This window comes from Candoia aspera, chromosome 16 (assembly GCF_035149785.1).
Source record: "Candoia aspera isolate rCanAsp1 chromosome 16, rCanAsp1.hap2, whole genome shotgun sequence".
NCBI lineage: Eukaryota > Metazoa > Chordata > Lepidosauria > Squamata > Boidae > Candoia > Candoia aspera.
This window is the reverse complement of record NC_086168.1, coordinates 10,905,519-10,929,633: the sequence shown is the minus strand read 5'-3', so window position 1 is coordinate 10,929,633 and position 24,115 is coordinate 10,905,519. Positions and strand designations below refer to the sequence as shown.

Below are 24,115 nucleotides of genomic sequence, written 5' to 3'. Positions count from 1 at the left end.
TTTCTTTTACAAAAACACCATACGGATAACTTTTGTTATTGCTGCGGAGTGTCGAAATTCAGCTACATATTTTGAAACCCAAACAGTGAGATAACCCTGTATCTTTTGAGGGATTCTTCAATCGAAACAAAATAGAACTTGAAACTCAACCCTCCTGTTTTCCAGAAAACCTTTACATGTGGTCAGAGGTATCTGCTGCGGGCGGGGAAAGCGGGTGAAAAGGTGTGTGAAAAATCTGGGCCCTCTGAAATTTTAAATTATTTTAAGACGTGGCTTCTCAGTTGCCAAAGCCATCCGCTTTGCCTTGAGAAAGGTCAAAGGGGGGCTGGTGTTGAGCCTTCCCTTTCAGATCCTAAGATTCAGGCTGCCCCGTGCCAGCTGCCTCCAGATTCCCTTGGCATCCAAATCCCACACATCTGGAAAAAGGACCAGCTCGGGGAAGGCTGCTGCTATCTGACCAGTTAGCCAGCTGAAATCTGAATGAAAGATTTAAAAAAAGAAATCCTAAGAAGGAAAACCGAGGTGTCCCTTAGCAATACCAGAACCCCAGGCTCCAAATGTGCTTTTCAGTGGGAGCCCTGATGTGTGAATACACAGACCCGCCTAAAGGCCAGCATCTGAAAATGGGCTTTTGAGTCCCTCGGAAAAACCACCTCACAGGGCCCTCTGCCACCGTGGCTGGCTTGTTTTGACTCTTTGCTTCTTCGTTCCTCCCTCCGTCCTCCTCCAGGCCGACTTCTCAACACAGATTTTTCTCCCAGCCATTTCACAGGGAGGAACGGGCCACCCCCTCCGAGCCACCCCCACGCCTCCAGCTGGATTTGGGCCTGGTGTCTTATCGTGGCTGGCCAGGCTCCAGCCATGCTGGCTGTCCAGGAAAGGCTTTCAGAGTAGGGACACCCCAGCCTTGCATGCTAGAAGGACATCTCCATTTCCTTTTAGGACCAAAATGGCCCCACTTTTGCTGGCTGGAGAAAGGGTGCGGAAACAGTTTTCTCTCTATGGCTTCCTCCCACCCTACCATCCATGGGGTCATTGGGCCAGCCCCTCCATGCAAGTCTTCAAGGATCCCTGCTGCCCTCCCCCCCCATTTGCTGCATCTCTTACTGTCCTTGATTGCAGGAACAGAGGACAAGCGTGGCCATCGAAGGCAAAGAATTTCCCGAGACAGGGCTGTAGAGGAATTGCAAAATTTATTGGAATGTCTGGATTTGGCAAGGTAGATCTCCATAAAGATTTCTGAAGGACAGGAAGAGAGGACGGTAGACACTTAAGAGCACTTTTCATTTTTAGAAGGGGGGGGAAGACACCCAGATCCACTCGCAGGCCAAGAAAGCATCGCTCCCAAACGACATCCTCCGACTCTTTCAAACCGCAACATGCATATTCACACGTGCACAGACGCACACAGAGGGCCGCCCCGAAGTCACACCCAAAGCAGGGAAGGTGTCATCAAAACACAGAAACAAGCCATCACAAAACCACCGTTGCAGCATCTGGGGGTGGGGGTGGGGCAGAATCGGGCCGTCGCAGAGACCTGGGTGGGAAGGCACTCAACAGCTCCAGAGGCTTCATGGGTCAGATTGGTCCTGGGGGTGGATGAGGACAAGGAGAGGAAAACACGCCCGCTGGGGCAGCCTCCCCAAGCAGCCTACCAGGGTTTTCAGCATGGTTCCTCAATGAAGGGGCCACTTAATTAACAGGATGCACAGGATAAGGCTTTGGCCACAAGGAAGCTTGTTTTAAGCTTTGAGCATTGCCTGGTGGAGGGATTTGCCTCCTGGCCATCCCACTCAAGATGAAGGTCCATTGTCTTCTCAAGCTTGCCTGCTAAAGAACCAGCCTTGGAGCTCAGCTGAAGCTGCAGTTCTGTCATTCCTGCACCGCCAGAGTGATATGGCCGGATGGTCAGTGCTGGACGTGAACGTCCCCTGGGAATCTCTCTGCAACAGCAAGTTGCCTTGTGGGTGAGACCCCTTCCCGTTTTAGCAGAGAGGGGCAAGTGGCAAGAAAGGAAACAGGAAGATGTTTGACCTTCATGGATGGGCGGTGGGAGGCCCAGCAGGCATTTGACTTTGAGAAATACTTAAACACACACACACCCCATACAGGAACACACGCCATATCTCTACAAGCAAGGAAGTAAGGATTCTTGATAGGCGATTTCTTGCAAGCTGGAGCTAAGGATGGTTTTTAAGGAACAGCTCAAGAGCTGCAGGATGCTGCAGAGGGAAACTCACTCTGACTTGGGCCCAGACAGATCGTGGCTTGTTTTCCAGATCTGGCCTTTCCTGGACAGGCGCTGCCCAAAATAAAGCCTTCCTCGCTGGAAGGGGGAAAATAACAGACCTATGACTCTGGGAAGGGACAGATCAGGTGGTTGAAAATGGCCCACTTCTTGCTGGATAGAGCCAAAAAAAAAAAAAATTGCTAGGCAAAAAAGAAAGAAAGAAAAAGCCAACATTTTAACGTGCTCTGGAAGTCCTGCTCCACAGGCCTCCAGAGACGAAACTACTTATTTAGGATGCAGCCGCCAACTGCTGAGTCACCGTACCCCAGCATGGACTGAACATGCACTCAGGGAATGGGATGTGATCTAAAAAGAAAATCAAAGTCTGTCAAACTGTCACAAAAACAAAATAGCTTGCTCCCCACAAGGTACGGAAGGGGCAAAGGATCCTGCACCGTTTCCCAAAGTTGCTCAGGTCTTTGAACACCCCGAAAACAAGTTCCCTGTGTTTTAGGCACCGAGGGCCCCCCTTGTCACAGCAAAATGCAGCGTGCAGGGATTGCAGGGAACCACTCCCCTGGGCACTTCCGTCAGCCTTCGAAGGATGCAAAGCGAGGGGATTCTACCAGATGGCTCCTCCGGGCCTTTCAGATCTGCACCGCTCTGGGGCCACAGGAGGAGCTGGACGGAGGGGCTGGGGGAAGGCAGGGCAGCCCCTCTACCCCCGCCCGCCCACCCCAGTTTGGGGTCTCACCCGCCCAGAATGCTGCCGGATTCAGCCTCCAAATGGTCTCCAGGAGCTGCCCTGCAGAGTTGAGCACTGCTCTTTCAGCTGCCCAAAACACCACCACCACCCCCATCTCCCTCTTTTGATGTGGACAGAGGTCCCCTTGGCGGAACTGGCCAAATTCGAGCACGCTGGGGCCGTGGAAGGACGCAGGTCAAGCATGGAGGTGCACGGAGGGCTCACCCAGCTTGCCAAAACCCCACCCGGCCCTACTCTCCCCCACTGCCCCGGCCTCTCCAGCATCCGTCACATGCCTTGGGGCAGAGGGGCCACTCAAGTCCGCTTGGCATGCAACATCTCGATCAGCAGGTTGTTGCAAGGCACCTCCCCGCTCAGGTGCTTGTGGTACAGGTACTCTTCGGCCTGCATGCTGAGGGCCCGGATGTCAGCCAGCTGGATCAGCAGCTGCCGGAATTTGTCCGTGGCATGGGGGTAATGGCAGATGGTGTACTCCAGCAGGGCCGCATTGGCTTTTTCCTGGGCATCCTTCACAAGGCTGGAATTTTCCACGTACTTCACATCTGCAGCGGAAACGAGAAAGCAGGCAGCAGGTCAGCCCAGCCACCTCCTGGGCCAGAACTGTCCTGGCCACCACCGCACATTCGCCGATGTTTGGGGTTCAAGCCCGAAGCAGGGAGAACACCACGTGCCACTGGCTCGCCTCCCTGCCAGGCGACGGCCAGGCCACCAGATTGTGCTCCCATCCAAGCACCGGGCAGAGAGATTGCCCTTAATCTGCTCGGCCTCCACAAAGCTGCAAGACAGCTCAGCCGACATGGAAACCGTGATCCCCGCTGCCTGGCACAGCTTCTCCCCCGTGGGTATATTGTGGGCAAGAGGGCTTTAAGTGGGCCAGAGGCAACGTCTCTCCTCCTGCAGGGAAGCCAGCGAGGCAGCTGGTAGGTGTGAAAGCAGAGTGATAACCAGGTTGCTTGGTTCCCATCACGGTGGGGGACACAGGTGGACTGAGAAGCTGTGTGTGGTGAGGGTCAGGAAATCACAGTTGACGGGCAACCACAGAGGGATCGTTTGAGGATGCCCAGGACCTTCCCGCTTCCTCCTATCCAGGGAAGATGCCCTTCCACATGCAAGGATGCCCTTTTTTTGTGCTTCCCAAATTGCAAAGGGGTCTGGGTTGAGGGGGAACCAGACATCGTGCTTAGCAAGGGAGCCCAGCTGTTGGGTGAAAAATAAGGAAGGCCTGCCCCTCCCTGCCCAACCTTTTGCTTCCTCACCAGGGCACCACAGAGGAGTTTGGGAAACCCACAAAATCTTCCCAAAGGCTTCCCAAAGGAGCTTGACCCCCGGATTTGCTCAACTCTGCTTCCGTTGCCCTGAAATTCTTTCTCCCCAGTGAAGATGGGAAAGGTAAAATCAAATAAAGAAAAATAAGATAGCCAATAAAAATAAAGAGGGGGGGCCTCAAAGAAGTGGGGGTTATGACCATCAGCAGGTGGACCACGGGTCAAAGAAAGTCAAGATGGCAGGAACGTGATTTGTGTGCATTGCGGGTACCGCTGGGTGGCCTTGCCAAATTTCAGTAGCAAGTTCCTGACTGTGTGAAAGGCTAGGATTAGGAGGAGGAAGGAAAAGTTGGCAAATGAAAATGAATGAATATGGGATGGGAGATATTTAAGACTTGCAGATGATTTTCTTTTTTAGATAGAGTGAAACTTCATGGATATTTTGGCACCGATCGGTTTTCCTTTCTTTTTCTTCTTCTTTTGACATCAAAATGGGCGGGGAGCCTGCTTGTTTTCTACACAAAGAACTGGAATAATTTTATCATTCTGAAGGGGGAAAAATGCATTGGGACAGAGTAAGAAAGGTATTTCGGTCCTGCTGGCTAAGATTTCAAGGCTTCCTTTGCATCGCTTGGTTGGTCATTGCTAGAGGCGTAACACTGCACTATTTGAAATATAAATAAATAAATAAATGTCTTGCATTTAATGGAATGAGGTTTTTTTTCTCTTGGCTTGACCCACTTTCCAAGGCCTCCACGCAGGCCCCCAAATTGCACCTATCTGAGATGCCTGGGAGAGCCAATGTGTTTATTTTCAGAAGGCATTCGAAAAGTTGTCTCCCCCATCATACAAACCATGGTTTGCTTTGCTGAACAAGCCATAAAGGACTGGGTTCAGGGAACAGCGAACCCGGAGCCGTGGTTTAAAAACCGGAGTGCTTGGGTTCACAAAACGGCAAATAACGCTGCAGCTATTGATTAGATTAGCCACTGCAAAAAGATTTTCTGCAGAGTGGCGGTGATGGTTGTAATCTGATTCATACTGGAGCAATTACTGTCATGCCTCCAGGAGGCCCACCCCAAACAAGGGCCTTTGCACCTTCCTGAAAGGGCCTTGGCTGGAGAGGGTCCCCAAAGGAGAGCCACGCCACGGCCAGCTTGATTCCAGAACGGGCACCCTCTGCCATTCCAGGCTCTTCTCAGCTGCAGCTTTTGCACGCGGGGGGTAGGGAGGGAAAGAATAGGAGAGAGGGAGGGGCAAAAACAACCAACCTTCCCCCCCCCCACCAGAAATTACGTTGCTAAATGTCAAATCTCTCTCCCCTGCGCCGGCGTGACAATAGCAGGTTCATCTGGATGAACTCACCTGGTTTGGAGAAGAAACCCTATTCACAGTTTAATTGAATATTTGAATAATCTTTTCATTCCTGCAAGGCATAAAGAATGTCCTCCCCATCCCTGCATCAGCTCCCTCCATTGAGAGGCCCCGCAGCGGCTGCGAAGACTCCCCGTCCTGCGACAAAGCCGTCCCTCGCGCGGAGGGAGCCGTGGGGCGAGGGGGGGCGCGTGCGATTATTTCTATGCCAAGTGTTCTTCCCATTCACAGCCGCTTTTGTCTGCAGGAGGCTTCTGATAAATTGCAATCGCTTATGGGAATGCAGCGGCAATAAAAGCCGTTTTTTGCTCCCTTCCCGTGGAGTGGCTGCTTGCAGAATGGAAGTCAGCCTACCGTATGAGGATGAAGGGTAGGTCAATCCATTAAGCCACTATTAAACCCTTCTGGAGAACAAAGCAAACTTGTGCCGTCCTCATAAATATTGCTGTTTGGAGAAGCCCTAATTTTAATTAAACCTCTTTAGCTGCTCAGGAGAAGGAGAGGGAGAGAAATCTATTTACAACTCGAAATGGCGGTCCTCTCGTGCACATGTGTGCGTGGAGGCACTGGGCTTGTGCCACAGCCCCCCCCCGGGGGGGCGGGAGGTGGGGGGGCAGGAAATGTGAAAATTCTCTGGCTCGGCGCAATTACAGCCGCCCCACAATAGGGGAGGTGACTGGGTGCAGCTGAGCCTAACAAGGGGGAAAGCAGAGCACCGGCACTGCCCGGCAAGGACCCGAACACAGGGCCTTGGCGAGGCAGGCGCGGGCAAGCTTTTGTTTCCGCCTTTGGGAGGAAGTTTTAATGCAATGCGGAAAACAAGGAGGATCGACAGTTCTGGGCTGCGGTGCCGCCTTGGGAAGGGAAGGACGTCAGAACAGCCCTGAGGCTGGATCATGGCTTATGGGGCCAGCCGGATGCATCCTGGAAGTTCACAACATCTGCAGGAGGGCGGCTGTTGACCGTCACTTGCCGAGGGCTTGTGTTTAGGGTCTGCGAGCTGCAATCCCTGGGGGTGGCGATCAATAAATCACCATCAGAACTATGAGCTGTGGCTGGCCCTCCCTTTGCAGATTGGCTCCTCTTTTTACACCCATCTAAGGAAAACTCCCAGTCTTCATGATTAAGAGGATCCTTTCTGATACAGGCAGTCCTTGACTTACGACCATTCATTTAGCAACCATTCAAAGTTATGACGGTGCTGGAAAAAGTGACCTGTGACTGGTCCTCGCGCTTACGACCCTCACAGTGTCCCTGCGGTCATGTGATAAAAATTTGGGCACTTGGCAACTGGCATGCATTTACGGCGGTTGCAGAGTCCTGGAGTCGCATGATCGCCATTTGCGACCTTCCCAGCTGGCTTCTGACAAGCAAAGCCAATGGGGAACCACTGTTCATTTGAACTGACCAGTTCATTTGCTTAATGACCAGGACAAAAAAGTCATAAAATCGGGTGTGGTCACATGATGCCTTGCTTAATGGCCACACCACTTAATGACAAATTTTCCAGTCAGTCCCTACTGTGGTCGTAAGTCGAGGACTACCTCTACTTTGAAAATCAAGTAAGTTTACCAGAAATGAAGGGAGGGAAGCCAGCGTCCCGTGGAGCAAATGAGCAACAATAGCAACAGGCAACATTTTTGCACACCGTTTCCCAAACCCACAAAGAGGTTGTCCGAATGGGGCCTGGACATCCACAGCTCCAACTTTTCTTCAGGAAGTTGTGGGGACAGGAGGGGGCAGCAAACAGCTGAGCCACCCAAGCATGATCTTCCTTGATTCCCCCAACCCTGGTGTTTATTATGTCTAGGTGAGATGAGAATGGGTGAAGTTCTCCTGCTCCATGCTTAGCTGTAATCTCAGGGCACCTGCCTCTGCTGGCCACCCACCCACCACCCCTGAATTCCTCTGACGCAAATCTGCCCAGATAGCGCCTGAGCCAGCCCACGACAAGGCACTGTCAACAGCCCTGTTTGCAAAGCCCTGTCGGGCCGTGGGGCAAAAATCCCTCCGTGCAAAACAGGGGCTTCGCTTTGATCCCGGCGGCTGGCCCCGGGATCCAATCCAGGTCTAAGAGCAAGGGATTCTCCCCCGCACCCGTAGCAAAGGAGGCCGGGGGGGGGGCAGAAACAATACCGAGGAATACATTACGCTCAAGGAAAGGGAGATGCCTACTTGGCACCCGAGGAGGTGGGCAGAGCAGTGCCTCCAGACATTTTGGAGGAGCTGCCTAGCCAGAGCATGGCCTCTTCCAGGGATATTCTGGCCGCTGAGCGGGGAGGTGGTCCGGTTAAGAGGCCTGCGCAGAAATGGGGAGGGGGGCTTTTCCACCCAGATCAGCCCCCGGATAATTGTGAGGCAGGACGACATGGGCCGCGCTCCACCCCGGTTGCTTCTCCCGCCACTTACCAAGGCTAAAGAGAATCAGGAACTTCAAGCAGACAAATTCTTGCCGATCCACTTGGAGTGAGTGCAGGTTCAGCACCAGCTCCTGGGCCCTCAGCACCAAATTGTTCAGGATGGATCCTGCCTGGGTGGCCACAGTCGACATGTCCACCTGGAAGGAATGGGGGAGAGAGAAAGGCCACAATTCCTGGGTCTCTCCTGTTCCCCCCAGGAATGAAAAAGCACAGAGCCTTAACAGGAAAGCTCCAAGTCCGTTTTGGCTGGAAATGGGTGAGCTCCTCAATTCACTTGCTCCTCTACAGGGAATCCTCGTTTAGCGACCACAATTGGGACCAGTCACTTGGTTGTTGAGTGAAGGGGTCACTAAGTGAAACCGCTACTCTGCTTACGATCTGACTTCAGCTTTCCTTGGCCTTACAGACTGCAAAGGTCGTAAATGCGAGGACTGGTCATGAAATTGCTTTTTCATCACCGTCGTAACTGCAAATGGTCACTAAACAAGGCAGTCACTAAACAAGGACTACTGTACTTGCAGAGCCACCAGCTCTTATTGATAGAAATAAAAGCAGATTCAAGGGCTGGAAATGCCAAATGGGCCTAGGAGTCATATTTGATGAAGGAATCTACGGATTATTTAGAGATGATTACAATGAAATACGGTCATCCTTGGCGGAAGTGAGCTGCAGCTGCTCTCAAAAGCTGATGCCTTTCAATAAAATGTGTCAGTCAGAAAAGGCATTGGCAGATTTCTGACTTTTGCATCCAGAGACTAAAATGTTTTTTCTCCTACAGTGAAACTGTAATGTTTGTGGGTACCATTATTGCCAATGCTGTTTTCCTCTTTCCCTCGTTTTTTTTCCCCCTTTGTTTTATTCAAGTCAAGGCATTTTTAGAAGTGTTTATTTGCTTAGGGAAAAGAAGGAAGAGGGTTTGCAAAAAAATGTCCCCAACAAAATGTCAAGCAAGGAAATATTTCTGCGGGGAGCAGGGCACCCTGGCACCACCCAGTTTTGCTTCTGGAGCATTCCTGTGAGTCAGCTGAGCTTCCAACTTCAGCCTCAGGACTGGCAAGCGGAAATAGTTCACACCCAACCCAAGATGCCGTTAAAGTGAGGTTTGGCCACACTGGGGATGATGGGGGTTGTAGTTCAACACGGCAGGGGGGTGGAGAAAAGCTAGCCCTGATGCCACCCCACCTTCTCCCTGGGAACGCATTGGGGTTTCTCCTCCAGCAAAGTCAGGTAGGATCAGGGCTTGATCATCTAACAAGGATAAGTGCATTAAGACTGGGGTCACTTTTGCTGGCTGCCCCAGATCCAAAGCGTTGAATCAGTCACTGGGACTCCCCGCATATCCCGAGCCTCAGTTTCCCAGTCGTACCTCCTGGCCTGTCACAAGCACCATGCTGTGCTCCTTCCCATACTGGACTTGGCGGAAGATGTGGTCAAACACCAGCAGCTCGCTCCAGCAATTCTGCAGCAGCTTCATCTGGTCCCCCACCTGGAGAGGGGAGAAGCAGAACCCAAAGCTGACAGCCTCATCCAGCCCTGCAAGGCGGGGCTCAGCCTGCCGCTGTTTCGGAAGCCACCTCCCCACCTGGCTTGACCATTCTCAAGGTCTAAAATGGCTCTGGATCACTCTCCAGGGATCCAAAGCCTACTGGGGGGCAGCCTAGTTAGTCCTCTGGGGCACAGACCCCAGCAAAATCCAAAGATTTCAACATCAGTCTCTCTTCGGTTCCTCCACTGATGCAAATCTAGCTGGGCAGGTGGGCACATCCAGGGGAGGCAGACGAGCACACCAGGAGCTGGAAGTCATCGAAACCACCATGTTCCCAGGAATAAAACAAAAACAGCAGTCACCTAACTCCAATTTCCTGAATAGATCTCCTCGTGGTCTCCCATCCACGTAAGAACAAAGCCTCAAGATAGCCATGGTTAGCTAAATGCTGTATTTAAAACTACTTGTCGGTAAAGCTCCACTCCTGATGACTCCCCATTCTTTTCACTGCAAGACCATACGACTCACCACCGGCTTCTTTCCAAAATCCCAGCCCAGTTGACAATGCTGGGATTTTCTAGTGGCCTCCCATCCAAATATTAATACAGCTTCATGCTGCTGCCTGCCGAGGCAACACTCACAGGGACTGTTATTTCCCGTGCGACATCCCAGCCTGATTTTATTCTTATCCACTACATCTCTTTCAATCTTTTTTTTTTCAAGTCGCCGTTTATTCTGTTCCTTTCAGTGTTTAAAGAAATCAATTATAGCCCAAAGAGAAGGCAAAATGGTCCCTCTGACAAGGGTCAGAGCAGCTGCTGTTGAGTTTTTTCCTGCACCTTCATCAGAGGCTGAACCTATTTCTCCAGCCCAAGGGGCGGCTGGTTACACCCGGGGCAGCAAACTTTCTAAACAGCATGCCCCAAGGAACAAAAGTCACCCCCCCAAAAAAAACACAAAAAAGAGAATTGAGATCTAATTTTTGCAGACGGAGACGCTTTGCTGCCATCACACTGGAAATCACCAGACCTTTGGGAACCCCAGGGAGGTCTGCTATCCCCTTGGTCCCTGCCTGCTACCCGGTTGGCATGCTAGGCAGAACCAATGTTCCCTGGTGCCAATCCCAGCTCTTAATTGGCTGCTGCTCAGAGGAAATGGGCACCTTTGCCGAGGGACAATAACGATCCCAGAGTGTTCTGGATAATGAGATATGACCACGTCCCACCCCCAACCCCCACCCCACCGCCATGGCCGGCTCTCATCCTCCTGGTGCAAAGCTCTTCCCATTGAAAGCCAGATGTGGAGTCCAAGAAGTTGCTAGGGCCATACAGCGAAGAATAGCAATAAGGCAACCCTTGGAGAAAAGAAGCAATGGGGGTGGGGGGGCGGATTGGAAGTTTTCTTTAAGGCCTGATGCTTCTGAAAGAAAGAGCAGACAGGCACATTTGCTGCCCTGGCAATAATTCCAGGTCCATCTCAGGAGAACCTGCTCTCGTCTGTGACTTCTGCGCTAGGGCACCAGTTTGCAAATTCTCACTTGCCCAGAGAAGCCACCCGGGGGGAGGGAGGGATAACTGCCATTCCCATTTTGCAGCTGAGGCAACTGAGGCCAGGCCGAGCCGGGCTGGCCCAAGGCCACGCAGAGGAGTCAGGATTTCCGCTTTGCTGCCCCAGGCCTCAACTTGACATTTGCAATTCCACAGAGGCATGTTTTGTAAAGTCCAGCAAGGCATCAGCCTCAATGCAGGTTTGCGAACCGTCCGCATCCGGGGACGGGGACAGGCCCTTACAATTCACTGCCAGCAATTTGCTTTGCCCTCAGGCCTAGAGAGCCCAAACAGATTACGCACCATCTTCCACGGGCACTTTTTTCCCCCTGAATTCAGGCATTGAACCCTAATCTTGCATTGTTTGCTGAAGGGCTGTCCCTGTGAGGAGGAACTGCTGACTCAGCAGTGGTTTGAAAGGAAGCTGGTTTGATCCTGCAACTGCCAGCCAACCCCACCGCTGATCCTGCCATTAAAGCGGGTTCTCCCGACAAATAGAGGGGCCGTCTTTAGCTGCCTGTGCAAATCGCTGTGATTTGCTGAAAAGCTTTAACTTTTGCTTCAAATCTGGTATGCATTTCCTAGAAGACCCCTGTTTACATTTGTAGGCAAACGAATAACATCTCTAGGCCCTGGGCTCTCCTGACGCTGCAGGAAAGAATTTTAGGGAAGTGGTCTTTTTTTTCTGCCTCAAAGCTGAGTTTTACATTTGCTGGAAAGGTGAGGGTGACTCAAAACCGGCAGACAAAGACATCCAAGGCAGAAGCTGTTTCCACCCCCCCCAAGCCAGCAGCCCAGCGGGGCTATTTAGAGGTGAAAATTGTTTTCAGGCTGGCTAATAGGGCCATTTCAGCAAGGGATGGATGGAGGGATTTCCCAAGATTTCTAAGAAGGAATGTCATAAGTGCAAAATCCACGCCAAGGGTTGGAAGTCACAAGAAAAGATTCCGTTTGCCCAAAGATTGGGGGCCCATCAATTTCACCCCTTAAGCACTAGAGCTCATTTTAGATTTCTGGGCTTGGATAAAAGGCAGGGTGGCTGAGTTTGGGTGGGTATTATTATTATTGTTGTTGTTGTTATTATTATTATTATTATTTGGTGCTGCTTCCTTTGTAGATGAGCAGAAATACAAAACCAGAAGCATTTGCAGCCCCCAGCTCCTACCAACCACGCCATCCCGAAGTTCCCAAATGCAGAGCCCGCTTTCAGGTGCGCAAACGTCCGGTCAGATCGTTGGTGGCGGTTGCCTCCGGAATGCGACAACTGCATTGTAGGGCGGCAACAAAAGCGGGGAGGGCTAGGCGCGCACGCAATTATTTGGTGAAGATTGAAGATGTCACATGGACAATTGAGAAGGGGGGGAAGAGGCAGACAATCACATTTTTTTCACAAGTCGGAGGTGTTAATAACAGGCTAAGGCCCTTCAAATGCCAGGGTGATGGACACCCTCCTCCCCTCCCTGCCCCCAAGCCCAGCATCGCATGGAAACCTAGCAGAAGAGAACCAGGCCAAGGAGAGGAAGCTTAGTTGCCGGCCTGCCTTGATAGTTTAGCAGCAAAGCTGCAACTTTCTAGCTGCCTCACATTTAAAGGGAAGGACAGAACATCCTCGCCTCCAGAGGGAACGGGGGGGGGGGGCTTCTCCTGCAGAACCAAATTGCTCCTGGCATTCCCTAAACAGTTAAGCACCGGGAACGAGGGTCACCGTGACCCAGATCAAGCAGGCCAGATGTGTGCTGATGAGGCCGGGAGCAGCAAGAAGGACCCCAATCCCCCAGCCCAAGGCATGCTGCGTAACCTGGAGAGGGGGGGCATAATCTCCTAATCTCTCTCCCCCAGTCAAACGGGGCCCTTGAGCGAGGGGCGGGCCAGCCCAGAAGGGGCCTGGATGGATGGTGCAATGGTTGCAACAGGAACCGATCAAAAGCAGGGAGGGGGTCTTCTCTGGATGCCCCCAAGCATGACCAGGGTTAAGAGACAGTGGCCAGGTTCACACAACACTTCCTACCTGTCTGCATGTGTGAATGGGGCCTTAATGTTAACCCATCGCCTGGTTTATTTGTCTGGGCACTGCCAGTTAAGTCAACACATCATAGCCTTTCTAAACCCCAGTTCAGGGTTCAGTGGGTTGTCAGAATGGGATTGGGTGCCTGGGTAACTATTCCTTCCTTCCTCCAACCCAAGGATTGCCTTTTTTTTTACCCTGCCCCCCCCCCCGTAAAAAATAAAAGAGGAAGAGAAGTAACAGCAGAATAGATGAGAAACACAAAGCACCGGGGTTAGCCAGGCAGTTGCATGCAGAAATCTTCAAACCTGCAGCGGCTTGCTGATGGACTCCAGGGCCCATCACTCCCAGCCAGCTCAGGCAGAGGGCAGGAGGGTCCAAGAGTCTACCAATTGCTCAGGGTTACAAGCTGGGGTGGCATTTCCCAGCAATCCCCTGGACTAAGGATTGCACCCATGGCTTCTGTAGTGAGAAGCTGTCTTGCTGCAAAGGACCAGGGGGGGGCGGGGGGGGGCTTTTCAAAAACTCTCCCGCCATGCCGTCCCCAGCAATCGGGGGGGGCAGGGGGGAGGACCCTTGTTCTGAAGGATGCTTTGCAAGGAAGAAAGTCCAGAGTCACTTTGATAAAATAATAATAATAATAATAATAATAATAATAATAATAATAATAATAATAATAATAATAATAATAATGTATCTTGACATGATTTGCACCCCACAACTTTCTGGAAAGCCGCCCCGGAGGAGCCAGGCATGCATGTCTCCCATCCCCATTCATATTCCTTCAAGCCACGCGTAGTCCTTTCCCCCAGTTTCACCATTTGGGGCCCGGGGATCAATCAGGAAGACAGGCTGGGAGGCTGGGGCTGGGCTTCCTCAGCAGAGACCCTGCAGAGCCCCCCTTCCCCCCCTTTTTCAATGAGGCGAGGGGGGGACCCTGCCGCCTGCCAACGTCCACCCTAACTTTTGTTTCTCCTGGGGTGATAGATGCACACTCAGCTTCACTTGCAGCGGCTCGGCGGCCCTGCCTTAAATTACACATTAAGGGTGGCCTGGAAAGGGGGTGCTCCAGCATCACTCCCGCTCACCTGCCCGGGCTGCGTCCCTGCAAATCTTCTCCAAGCCTTGACACCTCATCTTGGCTCACTTAGAGCCGGTATTTATGGGCAGCGAGTTTGACCTCTCGCCGGCTGCCTCCCCCTCCATAAACGAGCATCCCCAAGTCCCTCTTTGGCCCGCCGGCGGCATTATGAGTCTAGCCTTCGAAGGCCAGCCGAGTCCGTAACTCTCCGGCGGGTGACACCGCAGGGACGGCGGTGCATCACTCCGGCCAGCAGATTGGCAGGCGGGGGGCTCTCGTTCGTCAACGCCCGGCTGACAGAATTACAGGCCCTTAAATGAAACGATATATCTGGGGGAAGTCAAATCCCTTTCCAGTCCAGAGGCGCTGAGAGAAGGGGCCGAATATTGCCTGTGACCCCGATGTCAAGAGGGTAATTAGACAGCAACAGCAATCCTGCCTTGTCCTTCGCTGTAAGGCGCCAACTCCCCCCCTCCCCAAGGACCTTGAAGCCATGGGGGGGAGGGTCCTGCCACATCTCCCTGTTCTTTTTTTTTTTTTTAATTTAGCCTGGCAGTCTGTTCCTTTGGGACAGAGACAAAAGGTGGCTTTCAAAGGAACAAAACCACCCCAGGAAGAACCAAACCATCAATGGTGGCCTAAAGACAGCAAAGTCTGTCCTTGAGGGGCCACACGTGGAATCTCTCTGAAAACAAGCTGGTCTGCTCCCTGGTTGCACCGTGGGGTTTTCCAAGGCTGGCATCCTTTCCTCCCTCTGGCATGGGTGGGCAACCTACAGCCCTCCACCTTGGGCAGCCCTTGATCCAACATCAAAAATCCTCTGTGTGAGAGCAGCTCAGCTTTCTGCCAAAGATTCTGTGACCCTTTGGGGCTTAAGAGACGAGGGTGCGAAAGGAAGACCGTGAGTCATATTTCTGGAAGGCCCCTGGGCTTCGGATTCCTGGCCACATCTTTGATTCCAAGTACCATCTTTCTTTTCATTCAAGGCCTGCAGTTTGTCCTGGCTTTTCCAGCACAGGAAATCAAAATCTCCATTCTCCATCAATGGTACATTAGCTATCCCACAGCCCTAAAGAGACAAAGTGAAACTGCCTTGTTCATCTGCACAATAAAAACCAACAGGAGCAGTCCTGTCCTATAGTTAATTAAAATCATCCAAAAGCCATCCGTTCGTTCGTGCCAGGGCAAGATAATTTCCAAGTTCATTTTCTGATTTCTGGAACTGAGTGGCCTTCTTTCCCACCCACCCCCCTATTGCCCCCCAGCACCCTAACCCTAACCCATTTCGCTGGGCAGAAGATGCTTCAAAGCAGGATGATAAATTTCACCTCTTAGTAAAGAGAGAAAGGGGTGGTGGGCATTTTAAAAGCAACCACTATCCATTAACTTAATTAGGATGTTGCTACAATGAGGAAGATTTCAATTTGTACCTGCCACCCACCCACCCACCCACCTGCAAGACCCTTGGGGAAGCTAACAGAAACACCACGTTAACACAAACGCTTGAAAATAGGCAACAGGTAAAACCGTAACAAACTTATTCTGGAATATTATACTCGGCCTAAGCTATTTTGATCCAGTTTCAAAGTTACAGGGATGAGTTCTGGCCTTGAAAACAGGTGTTGGAGCTGAGTCCTCCCCCCTCCCCCCAGCTGTTCTGAGCTACCCACTTTGCTGCTCACACGGACAGGCCGAATGAACGTTGATCAGCGTGCATTGTTCAAAAATGCACCCACTAGGGAGGACTGCTGGCCAACTTGTGTATTTGGAAAAAGGATGTGCAGAAAAGCAAGGAGACCGGGAAAAGTCCTGGAAAATGCAGCTCAAACCTGTAGGAATTCTGAGTGAGGAAGAAGTTGTGATAACGAAACAGAGTGGAAGGGATCAGTGACTGCAACACTTCTGCACACTGCCACGTTCTCAGGAGCCAAGCAGCCTTGCAGGGACTGACTTGCAGAAGGGTCTTACTAGCCTCTGGTCATATTCCAGGCCAGCCCCCAAGCAGTTAATCTGTGTTGAATGCCAGGAATAAGGTTTTGCATCCTGCCAGTGGGTTTAGTAGGAGGATATAAAAGCTTGTGAAAGTTTGTGTAAACCTTTTAACAGGGAAAAGACAGGGAAAGGAAAAGAAAGGGAGATTCCAACTGGCATGCAATGCTTGCTAATGCAAATTGTGCCCATACATGCTGGCATCTTTCACAAGAAGGGGCAGAGAGGGCAGGCTGAAAGAACTGCCCGCCACAAGGTGTGGTACCAGGCGCGATGTGGAATGGTTCTCTGAAGGGGAACAAGTGAGAGGGATGAATCGGGTGGTCTGTTAGCCAATGGAACCTCCATGTGCATGTGCAGTTTACCCCCAAATTGGGGAAGGGATGCAGACAAAAAGGAGGGGAGGGGTTCTGGGCTTGTGGCTTTGCCACTGGCCTTGTGTTGGGTGAGAACAGAATGGAGGCAGGAATTTGGGATAGGTGGGACAGATTCCTCTGGCAGGGGCCTTCCCAGGCCATAAAGGGCAGAATCGATTAGCTGGCCCAAGGTGCACAGTCTTGCTTTGCACTGAGTGGTTGTGGGGAGGGGAATAGGCTCCCCCATGCCATTTCAGGTAGACCCAAGCTAAGCCACACTCAGCCAGAGTTGAGAAGCCAAATGACACCCCCTTCCCGCCTGTTCCGGTTGATACACAAACGTCCAGGACACAATTCTGTAGGGTCAGACCTCTTTCCTTGGCCTGTCCTGGAGTTGGACAGTCTTGCTGCCCCCCCCCTTTAAATTACCCCTTCCTGTCCTACCAGCAAAGCAGCTACAACTGAGAGCCAACACCAGCCCCCTCCAGCTGGAACTCTCCAAGTGTGTGGCAACAGCTGGATTTCCCTGCACAGTTCCCTGGGAAAACACCGGGGGGGGGGGGGAGTCTCACATCCCATCCCTGAAGTCTGTTCATGGGGGAAACCTTGCTGGTGCCCTTGACCCCCCCCTCCTGGACCCTCGACTGCTGAGCTCCAGCAGTGCCCCCTCCCCCCTGTGGCAACTCCCCACCAGCTGTGCATCTCAGCCATGGCAGGGTGGACTTTGCCATCTGGGGCATATAAGGCACGGGGACCAGCTGGCCACAGAAAGCAGACCTGCTAAACTTTCCCATTCACACAAGTGGGGCAAGTAGCAGGCACACGCCACATCAGCCAGGAAAGGGGGCACTCCAGTTCCCCAGATGTGTTCTCCTGAGGTTCCCTTAGAAAGAAAAACTGGCTGGCCCCAGTTCAACTGCCCAGCATTGGAAGCTACCAATGGCTCTCCCAAGGGCACCCCATGCTCCCCTGCCAGGTAGGCTGGGGATGATGGGGTCTCCAGCCCAGACTGCTGGGGAAAGCACCCCAACACCAGGGAACAGCTCTCTCCAGACCAGCTCTACAACGCTGCCTTGACGGGGGGAGGGGTCCTCTCCCGTCCCCCCCCTCCAGCCACCCCCCCCCTGCCCCGCCGGGCTCTCACCTCCAGCTCCTTGAAGAAGATGCAGCTGCGCGCCCACTCGACGATGGCGAAGAGCGTCTGGTCCGCCATCCTGCACAGGAGGCCGAAGGCGCTCAGCTTCTCGGGGCGTCCTTTGCCCTGCTCCTGCTGCAGGCAAGCCAGGATGCGGCCCTTTAGCTGCGCCTCGTCCGGCTCCAGCTGCAGCAGCTTCAGAATCACCTCGGGCACGTCCAGCGCCGTCGCGGGGGACCCGCCGCCGCCGCCGGCGGGGTAGGCCTCCGGGAACGGGTACGCCGGGGCGGCCTCGTGAGGGTGGGCGGCGTAGGGCTCCGGAAACTCGGACTTGATGGCCCGGCTGGCGAAGGGCGGGTAGTGGTAGCCGGAAAGCGGCCCGGGCCCCGCCGGCCCCGGCCCGGCCAGGGCGGGCGTCCCGTAGGGGCTGCGTTCGTAGTCGACGGGCGTCATGGCAGCGGCGCTGGGAGGCGGCAGCCCCTTGGCGGCGCCGGCGGGGTGCTGGTGGTGGGTCAGGCCGTGCAGGGAGGGCGGCAGGCCACCGTAGTCCGCCGCCTGCACCGGCGAGACGATGGGGGGCGGCGGGGGCGCCGCCGGGGCCGTCTCCAGCTTGAAGCCGTTGGCGCGGATCAGCGCCTTCTTCTGCTGCTTCAGCGCCCGGTCCCGCTTGTACATCGGCCCGAACTTGTTCCTCCCCCCGCGCATCCGGTCGGCGCGCACGGCTGCAAAGGAGCGAGCACCGGAGAAGCGTCGGGGTGGATAGGGGAAGAGAGGGCGCAGGGAACCCCGCCCGGCTGCCACCGGCGCACCATTCCGGGCGGGGGGCCGCGCCTGCTTTGGAGCTCCCCTCCCCACACGCACCGTCGGGGGGTTTGAGCGGAGAAAGCCCCCCTGGGCGGTTGGTGGCGCGTCCCTTCCAGACCCGCGGGCCTGCCCGTGGCAACGAAAGGGGTACTGCAGAAATGGGGCAGCCCCAGAGGGAAGGTCCCGGTGAAAGGGAAGTGGCAAAGGAGCCCGGCCGTCGGACAACGTTCGTCTGCCGAGCCTGTTCCGCTCCCAGGTGTTGCCTGCAGTAGGTGCCTCAGTCTCCGCAGCTCATCTGCACCTCCCTCCTGCTACCCCCCCCCCCGCCGGGGGGTTTCTCAAGGGCGCCGCTGCCTTGGAAGGGGCTCCAACAGACGGGCCGCCTCGCCCAACAACGGCGCTTGGGCGCAGGCCTCCCGGCCGCCGGTCCGGCTCCCCGCGCCCGGCCAAGATCCATGAAGATGAGCGACACCGGAGGGGCCGCGAGAGAGCCAGGAAGCGGCTCCAGCCGCGGGGAGGAAAGACAAGCCGAGCACCACCTATTTAAAGCGAAGCTTCCCCTCCCGTGTTCCTCCAGCGTAGCGAGGCAGGGAAGGAAGGGGAGGCGGCGGCCGGAAGAGGGTCTCGGCCAAAGTTTCGCCGCCGTCCCCCGTCCTCCCCCGCTCAGGTGAAGGGCCCAAGGGACTCCCCTCCTTCAGCTGGGCGCCCCCGCTGCTCTGCTAGCCAAGGCAGCCGAGGCGTCCCGGTGCAGGAGTTCGTTCTCAGCTCAAAAGCTGTTCAACTACTTTGTGGTCTCGTGGGACGGGACGAGCCAGACCCCAACAGCTGTCCCCATATTTTTTTTATTATTATTATTTTTGGTCCGTTTCTGGGAGCCCTGAAGCCAGACACGGGGCTGAGTAAACCAGGATTCGGTGAGCCGGAGGGAAGCTTGCCGCGCGAGAAGCATCCTGCTGCCCCAACGGGGCTTGGCGGGGCAATTCTCGCGATCTGGCGGGGGCAGACCCCTTCCTTACCGCCTGCTCCTTTTAAAACAGAGCCGGTAGAAGGTCGGGCATCAATCCGGGCAAGAGGGAGGGGCTGTTCGTTAGGAGGGGGGGCACGCAGGGCCAGCGTCGCTCGAGGCCTTGGCGTCCTTTTGGCAGGGGGCGCGCACGCTCTGCAACCGGTCTCCTGAACATGGGCAGAGTGCCTCGCCTTCCCTCCCTCCCGGCTCGTCCCCAGACACCGTCGGGCCTCTGTTGGCCACCCTGGCAAGAAGGTCCGGCCAGATACCCCGCCTCACATCCCCTGACCCCATTTTCTTCCGCCCAAGGGAGAGCTTTCGTTTCCTCTCCTTCTCCAGGCCGCCCAACCCCTGGCCGCCCTCGCCCACCCGGGCGGAGACTGCCAGCAGTGGAGGCAAGCCTAGAGGGGCTCCCTCCCCCTCCCCCTCCCGCAAAGGCCCTTCCGCCGTGCAAGGACCCCCAAGCCGGGCCCAGAGCGCTCACCTTCCAGCCGCATTCCCACGGCCAGGCACTTCTGAAAGCGGCAGTAAGGGCACCTCTTCCGCTGCGTCTTGTCGATCTTGCAGCTCTGGCTCTCGGTACACGTGTAGTGCTTGTTGTTCTGCACCGTCCTCTTGAAGAAGCCCTGGGGAGGAGAGAGGGGTGAGAGAGGCGGCCGGGAGGAGAAAGAGAGCGAGGTCGGGCGGGCGCGGAAAACCGACTTGGACGCGCGTGGACTGCAGCTCCCGAACCGGGGGATTCTGGGAGTTGGTCCGACCCACCGGGCGGAGAAGGGCTGCATTCCAACGATACGGTTAATCTGTGGACGGAATAAACCCCTTTCCTGGGTTCACACGATACGCTGACCCCTAGCGCGCTCAAGAGGCTAGCCTGGTGCCCCACAGAAAGACGCCCAGGAGAAATCAAGCTTAAACCTTAAATGTTTACCTTTTGCTCATGTGAAAATCTCTAATAAAAATTATTTTAGAAAGTTGTGCTGGTGTGTGAACACAGCCAGAAAGTCACAGTCCTGATGCCAGAAAACCGCAGCCCCAGCCGCGACAGAGGCCGCGGGTCGCCCCTCCCTGCCGGAACTCAGCATCTCCTCCCGACCCTCCAGCTCTCGGCCTCAGTGCCCGGCCGCGAAATGGGGTTAACCCCGACCTAAGTTGAAGGAATGGCTGAACAGTATGCACAGTCCGAATGGAACAAGTTCATAATTATAATTATTTGAAATGTTATCGCTATCAGTTCGAGGGTTCTGATCGAACGAGGACTCAAGCAAGATTCCACATGTTATTGGAATAATATAATAATAATAATATATTATTATGTTAATAATAATAATATCATTAATACTAACATGAGGATTCCTATTTTGATACGACTCCCCGTCTAGATTTCCCGTGCTTCGCAAAAATTCATTCCTTCTCCGGTCCTGCTTTATCTTGCCCACCCGTCAAGTCCAGGGAACAGAGCGAGGGTCTTCTCCCGACCCGGGGCAGCCTTTTTCACACCCCTCCCAGCTAGAAGATCAATCGGCCCCTCTCCAAAATAACAGAAAAAAATCCAGACGAAGAATAAGCTGTTTCTGAAAAGGCCGGCCACGCCTTGATTTTAATAAGCAGGAATTCTGAAGATCTCATTTGTCCAGAGAACGCGTTTTAAGGGGCACAACAGGAGAGACCCCTCCTCAGAAGTCCGCTCTTAAAGTGATGGGGGGTCGTTTGGGAGACTGGCTTGAGAGACGGACAGAGGAACCAGCCTTTTCTTCGACACCCCCCCCCCCAAGAAATCAATACACGCGAGCGATCAGGAGTAACCAAGAAAGGGGCAGACGTTCCGGATTCCGTCCCCCCATCAAAGTCCCTCTCCCCCTTCCCCTGAGGCCGACAGAACCCAGGTGAGATTCCACCGCGCCCCAGTTCGGGCCTCGGAGCGCCGCGCTCCAGCCGGGCCTGCGACCCTTCCGGGGGAAGAGGGGGCGCGGAAGCCCAGGAAGAGGGCCCACAGCCCGCCGAGGCGCGTTCGGGTTGCTTTCGTTTCTAGCCAGTGCCGCCATTTCGCTTTTTCGTTTCCGATCTAAAATATTTCTTCCTCTTGAGAATGATGCCCCCCCCAAAAAAGAGAGACACCCCCCCCCCATTAAGTCCAGCCCGGGTACGAAATCAAATCAAACGCACAGGGTTTATTTTCCCCCAGGGGAAAAAAAATTGCCTGGCATCATTTTGTTCTGCGTTCTTGGCATGCCGTTTTCCTTCCAGGGTGCGATGCAGAAGCGAAGGAGTTTGATTCTGACGGGTTCCCCCTACGGTTTCTTCCCAAATCCCTTCCTCTCTTATAGCTTCTCCATCCTTCGATTTCTCTTTCAGCATAATTCGACTTTTAAATCATTATCGCTCTCTCCTCGCCCTGCCCAGAAATCTTTCGGAACAAAACGAAAAGAGGGCCGAAGTGACGCCTTTTTAGCCGGCCCCAGTACGACGCCCTAAAAGGGGCCAATTTAACATCTGGATTTCCAAGGAATGGGGCGTTTTTCTGCGGGCGCGTTCGGTCGAACTGACGCCGGGTTAAAAATCAAAGAGAAAAGCCGAAATTCGTTGGGGACTAAACCGCCTTCGCCCCATTCCTTTCACTCCGTTCCCAAATTAACCTAACTGTTCTGGGTTCGCGCTGGAGCATGGAGGATTCCAAAAAGCTGGGTTCGCACCACGCGCGAAACCACGTAGGCACCGAAATGAAATGAAACGGTCTATGGGATGGTGTAAAATAAAATAATTCCATGCAGTTGCAACCGCAAGGCTTCAACCGAGCAGCTGAAGGAAAGAAAACCCACGGAGAGTCGTGAAGGGGGGGGGGGCTTTTTCTGCTTCAACCGCCCCTCTGAAGAATTGGATCGGCAAATGCGACGGGATTCTAGAAGAGGAAGCCCGCCGCAAGCCAAAGGCCTCCGCGAAGAGCCGAAGTTCGATTATTATTATTAATAATAATTATTCTTGATGATTGTTAGTCTTACTATTCGTTGCCGTCAAGACGGAAAACGTGATCGGCTCCGAACCGTAAATGGCTCCTGAGGCTGCAGCTCGGTGCGGGGCACCTTTCCTGGCAAGCCCCTTTCCCCGTCCGGGGGCTGAAAAGCGCCTGGACACCCCAAACCGTCTTCCTCTCCGCCGTCCCGAGCGCAGAAGCCGCCAGAGCCCCGAAGGCGGGTCTGTTCTGGGGCGCGCCGCCGCCGCGGCATCGATCCTCCTCCTCGTTTTCGTTGGCAACATTAATTATGATAATTCCGGCGGCGGCGGCGGCGTTCTGGGGGCTGCCGCCTCCCCAGAGAGGCTGGTCGCCCCGGCGGCGGGTGTCGCCCCCGTTTTTGGGGTGCCCTGTCTTCCCGCAGGCCCGGGGCTGCGCTGCCGAGCGCCTGCCGGCCCAGGCCTTGCAGGCGCGCGCCCCGCCGCCCGCCCCGCCGCCCCGAGCGAGCGCGGCACCTACCTTGCAACTTTCGCAGGTGAGAAGCCCGTAGTGGTATCCGGAGACTTTATCCCCGCAGACGGGACACAGTTCGTCCAGGTCTTCGTCGTAGGAATAATCCATCACCTTCGCCGGGCCTGCGGGGAGGAGAAGAGCCGGGCAGCGCCTGGGAGCTCCCCCGGGGAGGGGGAGAGGGAGGAGGGAAAGGGGGGGCGCGGCGGGCGGGCGGGCGGTGCGGGAGCCGAGGGCGGCAACAGCCCCGGCGAGCGGCGGACACGGGAGTTGGGCAACGGGCAGCGGCCGCCTTTATAGCCGCGGGGACGTGTGCGCCGCTGCGCCTCCGCACCGCTCCCGTGCGGGCGGGGACGCAAAGGACCCCCCCCCTCGCCGCCGGGGAAGGAGGGCACTGGAGGGGGCTTCGCTCTCCGCTCTGTCCCGGGGGGGCGGGCTCTGCCCGAGCCCACCCTCCCCCCGCCCGGGCTGTGCTCCTCCCGCCCAGGCGCCCAACGGGAGTCGCGGCCTCCGCCCTCTTCTTCCCGTCCCCGTTTCCAGAGCAGGAAAGGTCCCGAATCGGAGCCCCGACGGGGCGCACCGGCTGCCCCATGCAGCCGGAGGGAGACCAACGGATCTGGCTTCGGCAGGAGGCTGGAAGGCTGCCCCGCGAGCGAAAAGCTCCCCCCAGACCCGCACCAGGGCGAAGCCGCGGAGCGCCTCCATCGCAGCAAGACCGCTGCCGGGCGCACGGCTGTCCCCCTCCCTGGGTTTATGGGGCCTGCCCTCCGAGACGCAGGGCGGTTCACCCCACACGGGTTGCCCGTCCTCAGCGGAGCCTGATTTATTCCACTGACCCAGAGCCTCAAACAACTCATAGCTGGATTAGCGCAGAAGACTATTAAGAAGCGTCTGGAGCGTCTGTGGCTCGTTCTGTGATCGTGTGAATGAACCCTTAAGTTCTCTCCCCTCTTCCTCGGGGATTTCCCCCACGTCCAAGCTGGAGACACACACTCACACACACCCGTCTCTTTCTGCGGGTAAACTTCCCTGAACCTAGGATGTTGTAATACGGGATGGGCGGGGAAGAAATATGATAAGTAAGTAAGTAAACGTTGGGACTCAACTCCCATCACTCCCCGACAACAGCTGGAGTCAGGATGGAATTTGTAGTCTGCGGCGAGTGAAAGTTGGAGGGCGCCTGCCTCTTCACAC

The 24,115-nt window shown here is 54.8% G+C and overlaps 2 protein-coding genes across 4 annotated transcripts in view; both read right to left on the bottom strand.

Annotated features, from left to right (window-relative positions):
• Nucleotides 1-24,115, bottom strand: part of NR6A1 (nuclear receptor subfamily 6 group A member 1) — a 111,933-nt gene that overhangs the window by 28,230 nt on the left and 59,588 nt on the right. The window lies entirely within an intron of this gene.
• NR5A1 (nuclear receptor subfamily 5 group A member 1) lies at nucleotides 2,973-23,247 on the bottom strand. Its single transcript, XM_063316312.1, has 6 exons — nucleotides 22,931-23,247; nucleotides 19,949-20,090; nucleotides 17,664-18,376; nucleotides 9,422-9,541; nucleotides 8,045-8,192; nucleotides 2,973-3,538 (listed from the first exon to the last, which is right to left on the bottom strand). The coding sequence occupies exons 1-6, from the start codon at nucleotides 23,030-23,032 to the stop codon at nucleotides 3,291-3,293; spliced, it is 1,473 nt and encodes a 490-aa protein (XP_063172382.1). The 5' UTR covers nucleotides 23,033-23,247; the 3' UTR covers nucleotides 2,973-3,290.